The sequence below is a fragment of the Tyto alba genome, unplaced genomic scaffold (assembly GCF_018691265.1).
Source record: "Tyto alba isolate M040663 unplaced genomic scaffold, T.alba_DEE_v4.0 Super-Scaffold_2, whole genome shotgun sequence".
Taxonomy (NCBI): Eukaryota; Metazoa; Chordata; class Aves; order Strigiformes; family Tytonidae; genus Tyto; species Tyto alba.
Window position 1 is genome coordinate 42,316,487 of NW_024881282.1, and position 12,403 is coordinate 42,328,889.

Here is a 12,403-nt window from a genome sequence, read left to right on the forward strand (position 1 = left end):
TGTTTTAGCTTGGACATTCTTTTAAGAACTAGAGAAGCCTGAGATGTGTCAGAAGCCATGAAAGACTTTGACTTAAGTGTGAAATTCTGTGTTATGAGTTGTTCTGAAAGAGATCTGCTCAAGCTAAAAGCGCTTGGTAGAACTTTGTTTTAGATGAGCTGCATAGTTTATCTGTATTTTACTGCTTGAACACAAAACTTCAGTTAAAGTTTGCAAATAAATTATAGCAGAACTACCTCATCAGATAACAAGGGGTAGAAAGCTGCAGTTTGGCACATGGCAGATTTTTGCTCTGCTGATTCATGTGCGTGCTAGAGGAAAGGAAATGAAGAGTGCTGTCATCAGCTGAAACTACAGGGAAGTTTTCTGCAGTAGAAACTGATAAAGCAGAATGTGTTTTAACATACTCAGCCTAATAGATCAGAGAGCTCTGTTTTATGTGGATCACTTATTGACTGAAAAAAATAATTTCAAAGCAATAGACAACAATCTGTGAATAATTATGGCCTACCAAAAAAATGGAGAAAAACCCATCTCCCTAACGGTTCAATTTAGCATATCCACAGTGAACTATTTTCTTTCAAGGGTAGGTTCACAAGATGGGAAGAAAAAGCAGTGATAATGATAGTATTGTTACTTCTGAGGAACTTCCTATGATTTCAAATAACCAAACAACACAGGAAATCACGGTCTGGTAAGGTGGGAGATAACTCTGTTACGCCTTTGCTCTTTGGTCTGTTTGAGTTTAATGCCCTACTTATGACTAATTGTTTGTAGTTGTTTTAATCACAGTATCAGAAATGTTTTAGTATTAGTAGGCAAATGTACCATGTGTTCAAAATTTAAAGGATTATTTTTAAAAAGCAGACCATGCCAATTTTTGTGATTCATTAGGAAGCTTACCAATGTCACTTCTTCATATAAGCCCATCTTAATTATAAGATGATGAAGATATTCATTTGGAAGCTGTTGTCTGTATTTTCTGAATTCGAAGCTCTTAGAAGATTGAAGACTAATGTTTTTCAACTGAGTGAGAGAGACTTGTATTTTTTCATATTTTTTTTCCTTGAGGGAATTTTTTTTTTCCTGTGTAAATAAAACTGCTCAGGCATTTTTTTATATATGGGCACATTTTACTCACATTCTATTCTTATACATCATGAACCAAAGGGAGACTGGGATACAGTGTTTGTTTCTATCTGATCTGTGAATGTTTTGTGGGAAAACATTTGGGAATAGGCAGAGTTGATAAGGTTATGTGTAAGGATTCTTCACAAATTGATTAAGTACCACCCACAGAGTTTTGGCTATTTTGCTTGACAGAAAACAAAGATGAGCAATTATGGTTTGCTGTTTGTGACATCATTTATAAGCTAAATTTAATTTTCTACTGAACATCCGCTTGGTAATTTCATGGTAATAACCTCTTATTGATTAATTAAATCTGTTCCTTCTCCTCCTTATTGGTAACTTGCATGAAGTTGCCCAAATGTGACTCCATTTTATTACTGAGGGGCTGTGAATGGAAACACTGTAGACATTTTAATTTTCTTTTTAGCTTTGCTCAGAAGTAACAATTTAAAATTGATTGCCTGATTCAAATTTATTCTCTCAAAATAAGTTATAGCTCTGAAGTCTTTCAGAATAGTTTGGGTTTTTTGAATTATGAGGCATTTTTACTACATTGCTGGCAATTTATAGAACTGCTTATGAATTAGTAAAGTTCAAAGTACTTCAGAAATGGGCTAATTTGAAGGAAAGGGAACATATAGTTCTTGAAACACTTTATGTAAAACAGGCTGTTGAGTAGAAAGAGTTTCTTCAAAAAACTTTTTTATAAAAGATTATGCTGAATTAAAGTGTTGGACATGAATTGATCGGTATCCAAAAGTAAAGGAAATCTACTGAGACTAGCATCACTCCTTTAACAAGGTTTTGGCATTTAGTGTTGCATTAGATTTCAGCAGTTTTGGACCCTTCGTTAATATGAAGAAGATTGTAAATCTAGATACTAGGAAAGATTAAAATATAAAGGAGGCACCTCAAGTCTGTAGCAGCATACTTGATGTCTGACAACATTTAAAAATCTCTACAAATTTCTAGTATGTGATAAAAATAACTACTATTTTGGCACAACTTAGATAAGTTGAAAATTTAAAACTGTCTCATTTAATTTCTCTTACTAATTTTGAAAGTTCAATTATTTTCTTATCTGTATTTGATCCATTCAGATTTGACAAACATTGATGCCTTTGCCTTATTTATACACGCACTTTCATGTCACATTTTCCCTACACGTCTTTGAGCATGTAACAGAAGAATCTCGATTTCCTGCTTAACCCATTCAGCTACAAGAAGACATTTTCAGTACTCAGACATGGCAATGTTGGTAGCAATGTACTGAGCTACAAAGCATTTTTCACAGCCTATTTATATGATACATTGAATTTTGGATCAGTTTTACTGCAAGAAAAAAAATGTTTGGTGAGATTTTTAATAGCTTAGCATTTGCTCTGTTTACCTGAATTAACATCTTTCCTCCTTGGGTTGGAAGAATCTATTCAGGTTAGCTTTAATGGCAAAATTTGTAATCTCTTTGTGGGAGCTTGAACTGAAATCTCTGTTTTCAGTCTGAAGTACAGCAGGCTTGTTCAAAAAGAAACTGAGAAACACCAACCTCAGAGTAAATATCTTTTTAGAAGAACTTGTCAATATCTAATAACCTCAGATTGTTTTCTTCTCCTGCTCCAATAATTTAAATTAATTTTAAATCCTGATACTTCAAATCACAGACAACAAATTTTTGATTTGAGTCCCATGGAATGTTAAACCTCTTTTTTATTATTTTTAAGTACTTGAGAATTAATAGATTATTTGTAGGACACTGAACTTGCAAAGCAGTATGCCTTTAAGCAAAGTCCGAGAGTATCAGTTGAAGTTCACAGTTACATCTGTTTTGGCTATTTGTTTAATTACTTGTATCATTCAAGCTGCAAGAAAATGAATGTACTTCTCTAAACATTAGTGCAAGTAACTTTGTTAACATCAGACAAACTATGCCAGGTTTATTTCCAATGAGTTTATTGATATCGGTGTCTTCCAGAACTCGCATCCTTATTCCTCTTTGGAGCTAAGGAGTGTGAACTTGTAAAGCTGCATTGACCTCAGGTAGGAAACTGGCAAATAGTTTCCTGAAGCTTTCGGGAACTTAACTACTCCTGAGACCCCTACTTCTTCATTATATTATATTAAAATCAGCAAAAGGTGCCAAAATTTTCAGAGGACACATACAGGTGTCTACAAAGAATAATCACATAAGCTTTATAGATTGTTCCTGCACCTACTGGCCATTTTTCAATGACATTTTTAACTTCCCTCATCAACTGCCTGTTTTTCATAAGGCATGTGATGACCAGGCAGGTTTGCTGCTTCCATGCAGAGTACACAGTGCTTGAGTTCTACCTGTCTTTTCTGCAACGTGTCCCATCTGCCCCGCCTCCAATTTTCCTGAAATTTGTTTCAACCGAATCAGTGAGCCCTCTACCTCTCTGTCAAATTTAGCTAATCCTGGTTGAGGGTTGAAAGCTTCCAGGCAAGCAGTCAAGATTTACAGACAGAAACAAGGCTTCTGTATTCTCACTATCTTTCTATAGAAATCTCACTATCTTTCTATAGAAATCTCACTAAGAAGTCTGCTGTAACAGACTCTCCTGTTTTCAGTTAACTACTTTAACTACTTCAGTTAACTACTAACTGTTTAGAGTTAACTATTCCTGTAGTTAAATACAAGGATGTTCTTCACCATATGACTGGTTGTAAGGCAGGAATTCTTTAATGTATGGAAATATTTTTTTCTTTAACATTTTAATGCCAAATTGAGCTTAATCTTTTCCGTGTTAATCAGCACTTGAGACTATCTCCATCTTGTGATTTAATAAGTGTGCCAAAATACTTCCATTAATACTGTTTCCCAAGGCCCTCAGATATAACTTGGTAAGTCAGAAATAACACAGTGAATCTGAGCTCTTCTATGATTGAATTAATGGTATCTCATATACCGAAATCTGAAGATATGGACAGTCTTAAGATGCCATAGTCCTGTGTACTTCGTGCTCATCTAAAAGTACATGGGATACATTGTGAGCCAGAATATTGTGAGATATTTGGAACACTTTCTTTTGAGGACTTCTAACACTTTGAAGCAAGGAGCTAAGGCAAAGTAAAATTAAATGGGAAATTAGTTTTCTGCCTACCTTGTCCAAAAATTGAACCATTTGTATTCTATTTCATTTCGTGCTAACAAGTGACTCCTTCACAATGTACAACTCTTTGGAATAACTTGAAGTTGACATCACACGATTCTTAATTTTGAGAAGAAATTAAAATTCATGGTACTAGAGAGAAAGATGTAATTAAACCATCTAGTTAGGAACTGGTTCTGGGTTCAAATCCTTTCTCCTATGAAGGTTCTATTCATTTTATCCCCTTATTTATAAAATATTAAGCCTCTCATGGAATGGGACTTACCTGCTCCTGACTGAGCATCCTAACCACTGAACTAAAGCTGCTTTCTGTTGACCAGTGGCAAAACTTGAACATCATGGCTGGAGAGAATACCCTGTCTTCCAGCTTCATGCCTTTCAAAGGCAACAGCCTGGCTGACAAAGCACTGTGCTGTGAGCCATGACTTTAAATAGCCTTAGGCTGAGAAAGCCAGTTCTCTGTAGACCAATGCAGATGTTGTAACCACTGGGACATGCTGTTGAACAGCCTTGGATGTTTAATGTTTGAAATCTGTATTTTGATGTATAGCATGCTTTTTTTTTTTTTTTTGACACAGCTCACTATCAATACAAATCACTGATGGATTTCAGTATTAGTTGCATCAGACCTTTATTACTTGGCATGCTTAGTTCATATGCATAAATCTGTCACCAAACACAGAAAAGAGGGCTGAAGCGGAACTGGAGGTATTTTCTAGTTCATTTATCTGTTTCTTTCATCATAATGAAATTAATGAAAGTGACATATCATCGAATACCGTGGCCCTAACAAACCTGGTGGAGGGTTCCATGTGGTTTTGTAGCATTTGTAAGTTAAGATCTGAAGTATACGCATGGGTATGTCCTCCTATCCCTGTCAACCCCATGCTCTGCACTTCACGGGTAAATGCTGCAGGGGGCTGAGACCTGTCCTTGCAGAACTTAACTGCCCAATGGAGCTTTTAACCCTGAGAGGGTGGTGAGACTTTCTTCTTTGCCCTCCACTTATTAAGATACAAAGCTCTCTTTCTCCACCACAGTCTCTGCTTTCAGCCATTCCCCTCCTTAGACATACGGTCTTCTACTGACTCTGTGGGTGGCATTTTTGGTTTGCTCTTGTGCTTTGCTAGTAAAAAGAAAAGCCCTTCCAGAGAGATGGTGAACACAGCTTGTCTCTTGCTGGGTTCTCTGTCGTTGATGTAGATAGCACAACTCCAGCACTTAGGGAAGAAAAGATTTTGGAGAACTGGCAACAGTGAGTCCAGAAAGCAGAGCATGTTAGTTGGTCGGGACTGTACAGGATGGCACTGAAGACACAGGAACACTATTATGGATAATGCAGCAGTGTAAGTTCCTGATAATATTGATATGATTTAGTATTACTTACATTTAAAATCATGACATTTATCATAGTAGTAGTATTTCATCCATCACTCTGATCCTACCCAATTCAAAGGCAGGGTCAATGACACATAAATCATTCTTGACAGAAACTCATCAACATGCCTAAGTGATATTGTAAAGGTTTGCCACTAATTCTGCCTAGTAATTTGCATTCTACAAGACCATTTTGTAGACACAGAAAATTTTATTTTAATGTCTGACAATGATTTTAAGACTTTTGAAAATCTGTTCAGCTTTACAACATAAATATATCTTAGGTACATTGTAAATATTGTGTATTTTAAATACATCAGGTAAGATTAAAATTTTCCCTTTGCGAAGCTAATTGATATTTTCATCAGTTGTCAATAAATTTCAGAGAAACAGTTAAATTGTAGCCATTTAAAAGTTTTATTTTGTAAATGTGGATATTGGAAATATAAATAGAGATAATTAAAACTTGATTACCTCTGTTTCTTTTAGTGTAAAAATAAACTAAAATGATTGGAAGGTATAAGAAGTTTTCAAAGAAATCTCAGCAAAGTTACCTGATTTATTAATGACTTTTTATGAAGAACCTTCTAATGAATTAGTGATGATTTAACCTTTTGTGACTCAAAAGTACCATTAAAAACTTCAGGGCACAAACAAAACCAGAAGTGATTGGGAAGATGTCTCACTTACCCTGGAGCAATATTTATACATATTTCTCTTAACTTTGCATTGTGTGGGTCTTTTCTGTTGTTTCCTCCTCCTATATTCTGAAGGAATCAGTTTCTTAAAAAGTAATGCCACTGAATAAACAACTAAAAACTACTTTCTTTTATAAGTATTATTTTGAAAGAAGAGGTTAATTCATACTAAACAAAGTTTTGTATCTATGAAGTTGGAAGGAGCCCTTGTGGTCATCTAGTCACATATGGATTTTTCATCCATATGAATGCTGTGGATGAATTCCTTTGTGAACTAAAGCTATCTTTTTGAAGAAAACTCAAGACAGCAATAGTATTTATTTGAGCTTTAATTCAAGTTCTAGCAGTACAGCATGTAGTTCCTCAATCATATGTACCTGAAACATGTACCTAAAGACTGCTGAGATTTCTTTTATTGCCTCATCCATCACAGCTGAAATTTTCTCTTAGCTCAGAACCAATTGAAGTGTTATGATTTGGACCTGTTACAAGAAGAAAATCAGAAAGCCCCTCTGTGTGTGCATATATGTGTAAATAGATTTTTTTAAAAAATTAGAAGCCAGACTTCTCAGCCTATCTTCTTGTATGGTTCCAATTAAATGAGGACAAAGCAACTGAATCTTCACATGGTGTTTCTGTATTCAAGGATGATGTCAGCAGCGAAGATCTGCAGTATCCTTCTGCTTCAGTCTTGGCAACAAGTTCAAAAAGAAAGTCAGAGAATGAGAGCGAATCAGCTGTACATAATGTGGACAAGCAAACAGGCATCTCCCCCTCCTTGGGTAATGCTTTGGAGCACATTGTGGAGCAGCTGGATGTTTTAACTCTGGTAAGTATGCAATAACAGATAACACTTGCAGTGGAAAATGATAATGCTTTCAATAAGCAAAAAAAAGCACCACCAGGAACCGTGTTCAGAAATCAGAATATTAAAGTCTACAGGGTTATTTTGAATAGTTTTATAGTCAAGTGACTGTTTTGTTTTTTTTTTTCCTTTCAGCAAATATTGATCATGTGTATTGTGTTTGCTAAAGTGAAAGCTTCCTGCTGCATAATCAGATATTATTGTCGTGTGTTTAACTCTGGAGGAAAAGAGTCACTATTTTTCAGTAGTGAGATCCAGCATAGATTTGCCAGAAGGCAGTTGTTTAGCAGATATTGTCAGATTCCAGCTTGAACAGTTATTAGCAGTGGATGAACAAAGTAAATTGGCAATGTACCATTAAATCCCTTTTCAAACTTAGTGTTTAAGATGTTGGCTTAGGTGGGAACCTAAGCAGTGAAATAATTCATAGTGTCAGTGAAACTGCAGAAATACTAGTCTAAGTTGGTGACTCTGAGTCACTCGTTTACAAATGCTCAGTACTTCTTTTTAGTAATCGGATTTAGCCAGTCTGTTTTAAAATACTACTCTGTAGTCTGTAATATATTAACATTAATCCAAATCAAAAGCTAAGGCTTTGTTTCTGCATTCATTTGCAATATATATGTTAACTCAAGAAGTAAGTTTTGAGAAGTATTGAGTCAAGTCATCAGTTGAAAATTATATGTGTACTAAACTGGATTAAAAAGAAACTGCCAGTCTGTGTCCAGAAACCTACCTTTCTGATGAAGGTAAAATCTTGGAGAATGCCTTTTAATAGTATATTTTTTCTCACTTCTCTTTTTTTGGGGATGCCTTAGAAGTTTCTTTTAGGCTTTCGGAAGACATCATTTGGGGTTACCAGTGATGGCTGGTTTTCTGTTGAAATATGGATGCAACTTTCACATAGTATTTCAGAGTAATTTATATATGCATATATATTTTTTTTTTCTCAGAGAAAATATTTTGTGAAAACAATTTTAAACCTTTGGACAGTCTCCATAGATACAAAGCCATTATTTTTAAATACAGTTGTAAATAGTGGAACAAGTAAGGAAAAGCCATCATAAGATATTTTTTCCAGTTGAATTAAAATGATTTTTCTTATATTACTGTGTTGCACACTTTTATAATACTGTTTGAGTAATATAAAAACAAATTGAAATTACTGTCCTCTTCATTCAGACTATTTCAATCCTGGAACAGCGTCTGACTTTGACTGAAGATAAATTGAAAGAATGCTTAGAAAATCAGCAAAAAATGTTACCTCAGGGAAGACAAGAATAAAAGATGAAAACTAACTGTACTGATGAATATATTTCTTATATTCGAGGAAATAATAAATGTTACTTCGCTGGATTTTGCTATAACAAGAAAAAAATCCTCCTTTTCTTACAAGTCAATCTAATAAAAACTGTAGAAAAAATATATAACACATTTTAAACATCGGTAGAAAGCAGGCAAGCAGATTTTCTGATTATTTATTTAACACAGTATAGCCCAGCGAAAACTAATATTTTCTAAAATCATTCCCATTGAACATTACAGGGCTCTTATTTCAACCTAATAAGATCTTTGAATAAGCAACAAACTACATATTTTTAGATGAATAGCAATTATTATGGAAGTACACTATGCAGTTTTTTTAACTCGGGTAAGGATTGTGAAAATAATGCTCTTTCTGGTAACGCAACAGTACTCGAGCACCTAAATTAAATAAGACCTAATTAGCCCTAACTCCAAAAATGCCAGAGGTTTTCTTTGTCCTTTACATATTCTCAAATATTTTACCAAAAAGTAGTGACAGTTATTCTATATCTTCTAAACATTGTAGTGATGATTGCAAGAAGATGTAATGTAAAAAGTTCTAGTTACAAATATGAAAATGAAGTTACTTAAACTTTGAAACTATAATTGCATCTCTGTGAATTCTGCTGCAAGACTAATGCAGTTGGGCACTTCTGCTTATCTCATCCCCATCAAAATTAATTTTTCATATTTAGAAAAGTAAAAATCAGCTTCATACTTCTGAAGTATAAACTATGAAGTATTTGAACCAAACACAAAATGATGTGAAATCTGTATCATAAATAGAAAAGATTCTCATCCTTCAAGGACTTCCACAGGTGCTCAAGCTTTTCATGCTATGAATGTCCCCCATCAGTTAATGCATTATGAATGAAGCCATAAATCAGGAAAGAATTTGCAATGTATGATGATTTTGGTTTTATTTTTAATAAAAATGCAATTTTTGGAAAGATGATTGTAGGTCTTGTTTCATAAAAGAAAACATCTATGCTTCTTTATGTCTAACTGTTATTTTTTTAAATGGCAGTTGCTGAACACCTGTTGTAAATCCACAATCAAAACTAGGTAGTCATCCATTTCTGCAACTTCACATTTTGTATGTTGAAAAATAGGACACTTGAAATGGGGGGAGCATTTTAATCCAATTCTGCAACTGACTGTATATAGATAAAGCCCATTTCCCAGGCTGAACCTCATTAACATCAATAGAGTTCAGCTTAAGTACAGAAGCTCAGTGTGCAAATACTATTGTGGTTTCAGCCAAAGCAATGAACAGTCAATTTTTCTTTTCTAACTTCTCATTTTCTCTCATAGCAATCACCTTCAGATAGCCAGACATCACCTCACCTGCTTGGTAAAGTCTGAATTTTACTGACAAGTACTTCATATTTTCAGCTCAGTGTTAAATAGTGCTGTTTATCACAAAGAAGCAGTCTCTTACAAAAAATTTAGATACAGCTATTTCTATGCAACATCCTAGACACATATTTTTTTGTGAAAGGATGGTCTTATGTATTCCAATGTAAACAGCCTGACCTTTGATTATACAATTGTTTATAATGCTATATAACCACACAGTTATGTAAATACTGTCTTTTAGGTCAGATGTACTTTGCTTTCTATATTTGCAAATACTCTTGTGGTCTTTGCCTTGGCTCCATTAGAAGACACAAAACCGTGTAGCTATTAAAATCCTTTGCTTGTTTCTTCTTTTCTCCAAGTGGACTAGACATATATATATATATGTTTTAAATCTGTAGATTATTTCTTTGGTTAAGTTTTTCAAGATTATTTGTCAACAAGATTTGGAACTTTATTTTACTTCTATATTTTTTAATAAAATCTCTGCTGAAATTTTCCTTTCTGCCTTAGGTCATATTCCTTCTTCCTTTTCAGTACCTACTAGCTGGAGCATTTGCTACCTAATCCAGTTTATAGCTCTGCTGTTTGTGAATTTGGTGAACTAACATAACATTTCCAAATTAAGATATGTCCTTGTCATTCTGTCAGGTGGGCTGTTGATATTGAAAGTCAACATGTATGATAGTTGGCATGTCTGTACAACTAGAGATGGTTGGTTGAGAACAGGATGGAGATACTTTCCTCAAGCTGTGATGGCTCTCCAAACACAACCACAAACAGCTAACGTGATGTTTCTTTTAAAGGAACATTGATGCGGGCTAGTTATCTCATTCTCTTGATCCATATAATTTCAACTAAAGCTATGGAACAGAAGAATTTCCTTTAAAAGCACCTGAAGAGGCCGGTTAAACTCTCAGAAGCACTTACTCTAGGGTCTGTGCTCTGGCAAATAACTGCTGACTTGACTATTTGAAGGTATCTTACAGAGCTAGAGGAAAATGGCTGCTGTTTAGCCTTAGTTGTGCTTCTGCACCATGTAAAAAAATAATTGCACAGGTCTTTAAATGATTATGAAAAGTATGTCTGTATTGCAGACTGCAGTGAAGTACTAAAAATCCATACTTGTTCTAAACAAGCTGAAGTATGTACCTGATGCCGTCCAGCTTTTCTCAAGCTAAGTTATCCCTCTGATAGTAAATGTAAATGGGCCTCATTCTGTTGGAGAAAGACTTCTTCCAGCATCCAGGCCAGATACTGCAAAAATGGCTTCAATTACTTATTAAAAAATGCCCAATGTCTGAACGCCATACAGTAGATCCCCAAAGTTTGTAGGGGGGAGAGAAAGAAGGTAGCAGCAGGAATAACCTCTCCTGCAAGCGTCACTTGGGGACTTTCTGGAGGAACCCAATTTCAAATTCCTAAAGTGTCACAGCGTTATGCTGTAGCTCAGCAACTTGTGTATGTGCTTCTGCAGACATTTTGAAAGAAAAACACTCTTCCAAATCGAAAGAAATTATGTCAGTTACTACTGCGTCTTAAATTTTATGTGTAATTCCTATCTAATTTTAATGGAATTTTAATGATATTTTTGTCTTGGGCATTACATAAAGCATGATGTTGAGGCAATAAAGGTTTCTTTTTTCAGTGTTTCATTTGGATGTCATTGTCCACTTCATTTGGGAGCATATTTAGAGGTTCCTAATTATCACCAGGGGGGCAGACACCAATGTCTGAATGTTGCAGCATTGGACCTTAAGGCCCTTCACTTTTTCTTTTGATCTGAACATAGAGGTTTTCAAATACCAGGGCAAAATCAGACTGAGACATCAGTTTATGCCAATAACCCATTGTGCTTTATGGATCAACCTGACAACTCAAACTGTATTCTGGATTTTCTCTTTTATTTTTTGGAGGTTGTTTCATTTTTTGTTTGGTGTTTTGTTTTGTTTTGTTTTTTAAAAGACACTACTACATTCTCCAAAAATCATCAGTATTTACTTTTTACTACTGCTAACAAATTTTTCATAAACTTACTGTTTTGGAATACCAGATCCTGGAGGCGAATGTATCTGAACAACTCCCTAGTCTTTGGGGAATTTTTGTTTCTTGCTTTTACATGTGTAAGATAATAATACATTGTTTCATTATCATTACCCTTATGGTGAGAAACTTAAACTGCAGTTTTAAATTTTGATTAATCCTCTGGCTGGGGAAATTGTGGTAGAATAGGTTATCCTTGCCATTTTAAGATCCCTGTAGCATGAGGGACTCAAGAAATGCAACTTCCCACCTTTATTTATTTGTATTTATTTAAATTATTTATTTAAATGTTAAATAAATATGCTGTACTATTTTTAGGGTAAACAGGTGTGGGTTTTTTTCTTCCTAGAAGTCTTATTATGGTGTTGCTGAATTATTTTCATTGCTATATCACAGCACAAAACCACTCTTGAGTTTTTTACTAAGTAACAGTAGCTGGGATGTGAATGTATTTCCAGGGACATAGCTTTATGTAACCTGTTTACCTTGTAAGA

The 12,403-nt window shown here is 34.7% G+C and overlaps 1 protein-coding gene across 1 annotated transcript in view; it reads left to right on the forward strand.

The window, feature by feature from the left end:
- Nucleotides 1-9,457, forward strand: part of POC1B (POC1 centriolar protein B) — a 55,477-nt gene extending 46,020 nt beyond the window's left edge. The window contains exons 11-12 of the mRNA XM_042792586.1: nucleotides 6,984-7,166; nucleotides 8,385-9,457. Of these exons, the coding sequence (XP_042648520.1) occupies nucleotides 6,984-7,166; nucleotides 8,385-8,486 (285 nt within the window). The 3' untranslated portion in view covers nucleotides 8,487-9,457. The remainder of the gene's footprint in view (nucleotides 1-6,983; nucleotides 7,167-8,384) is intronic.
- Nucleotides 9,458-12,403: the final 2,946 nt, after the last annotated feature.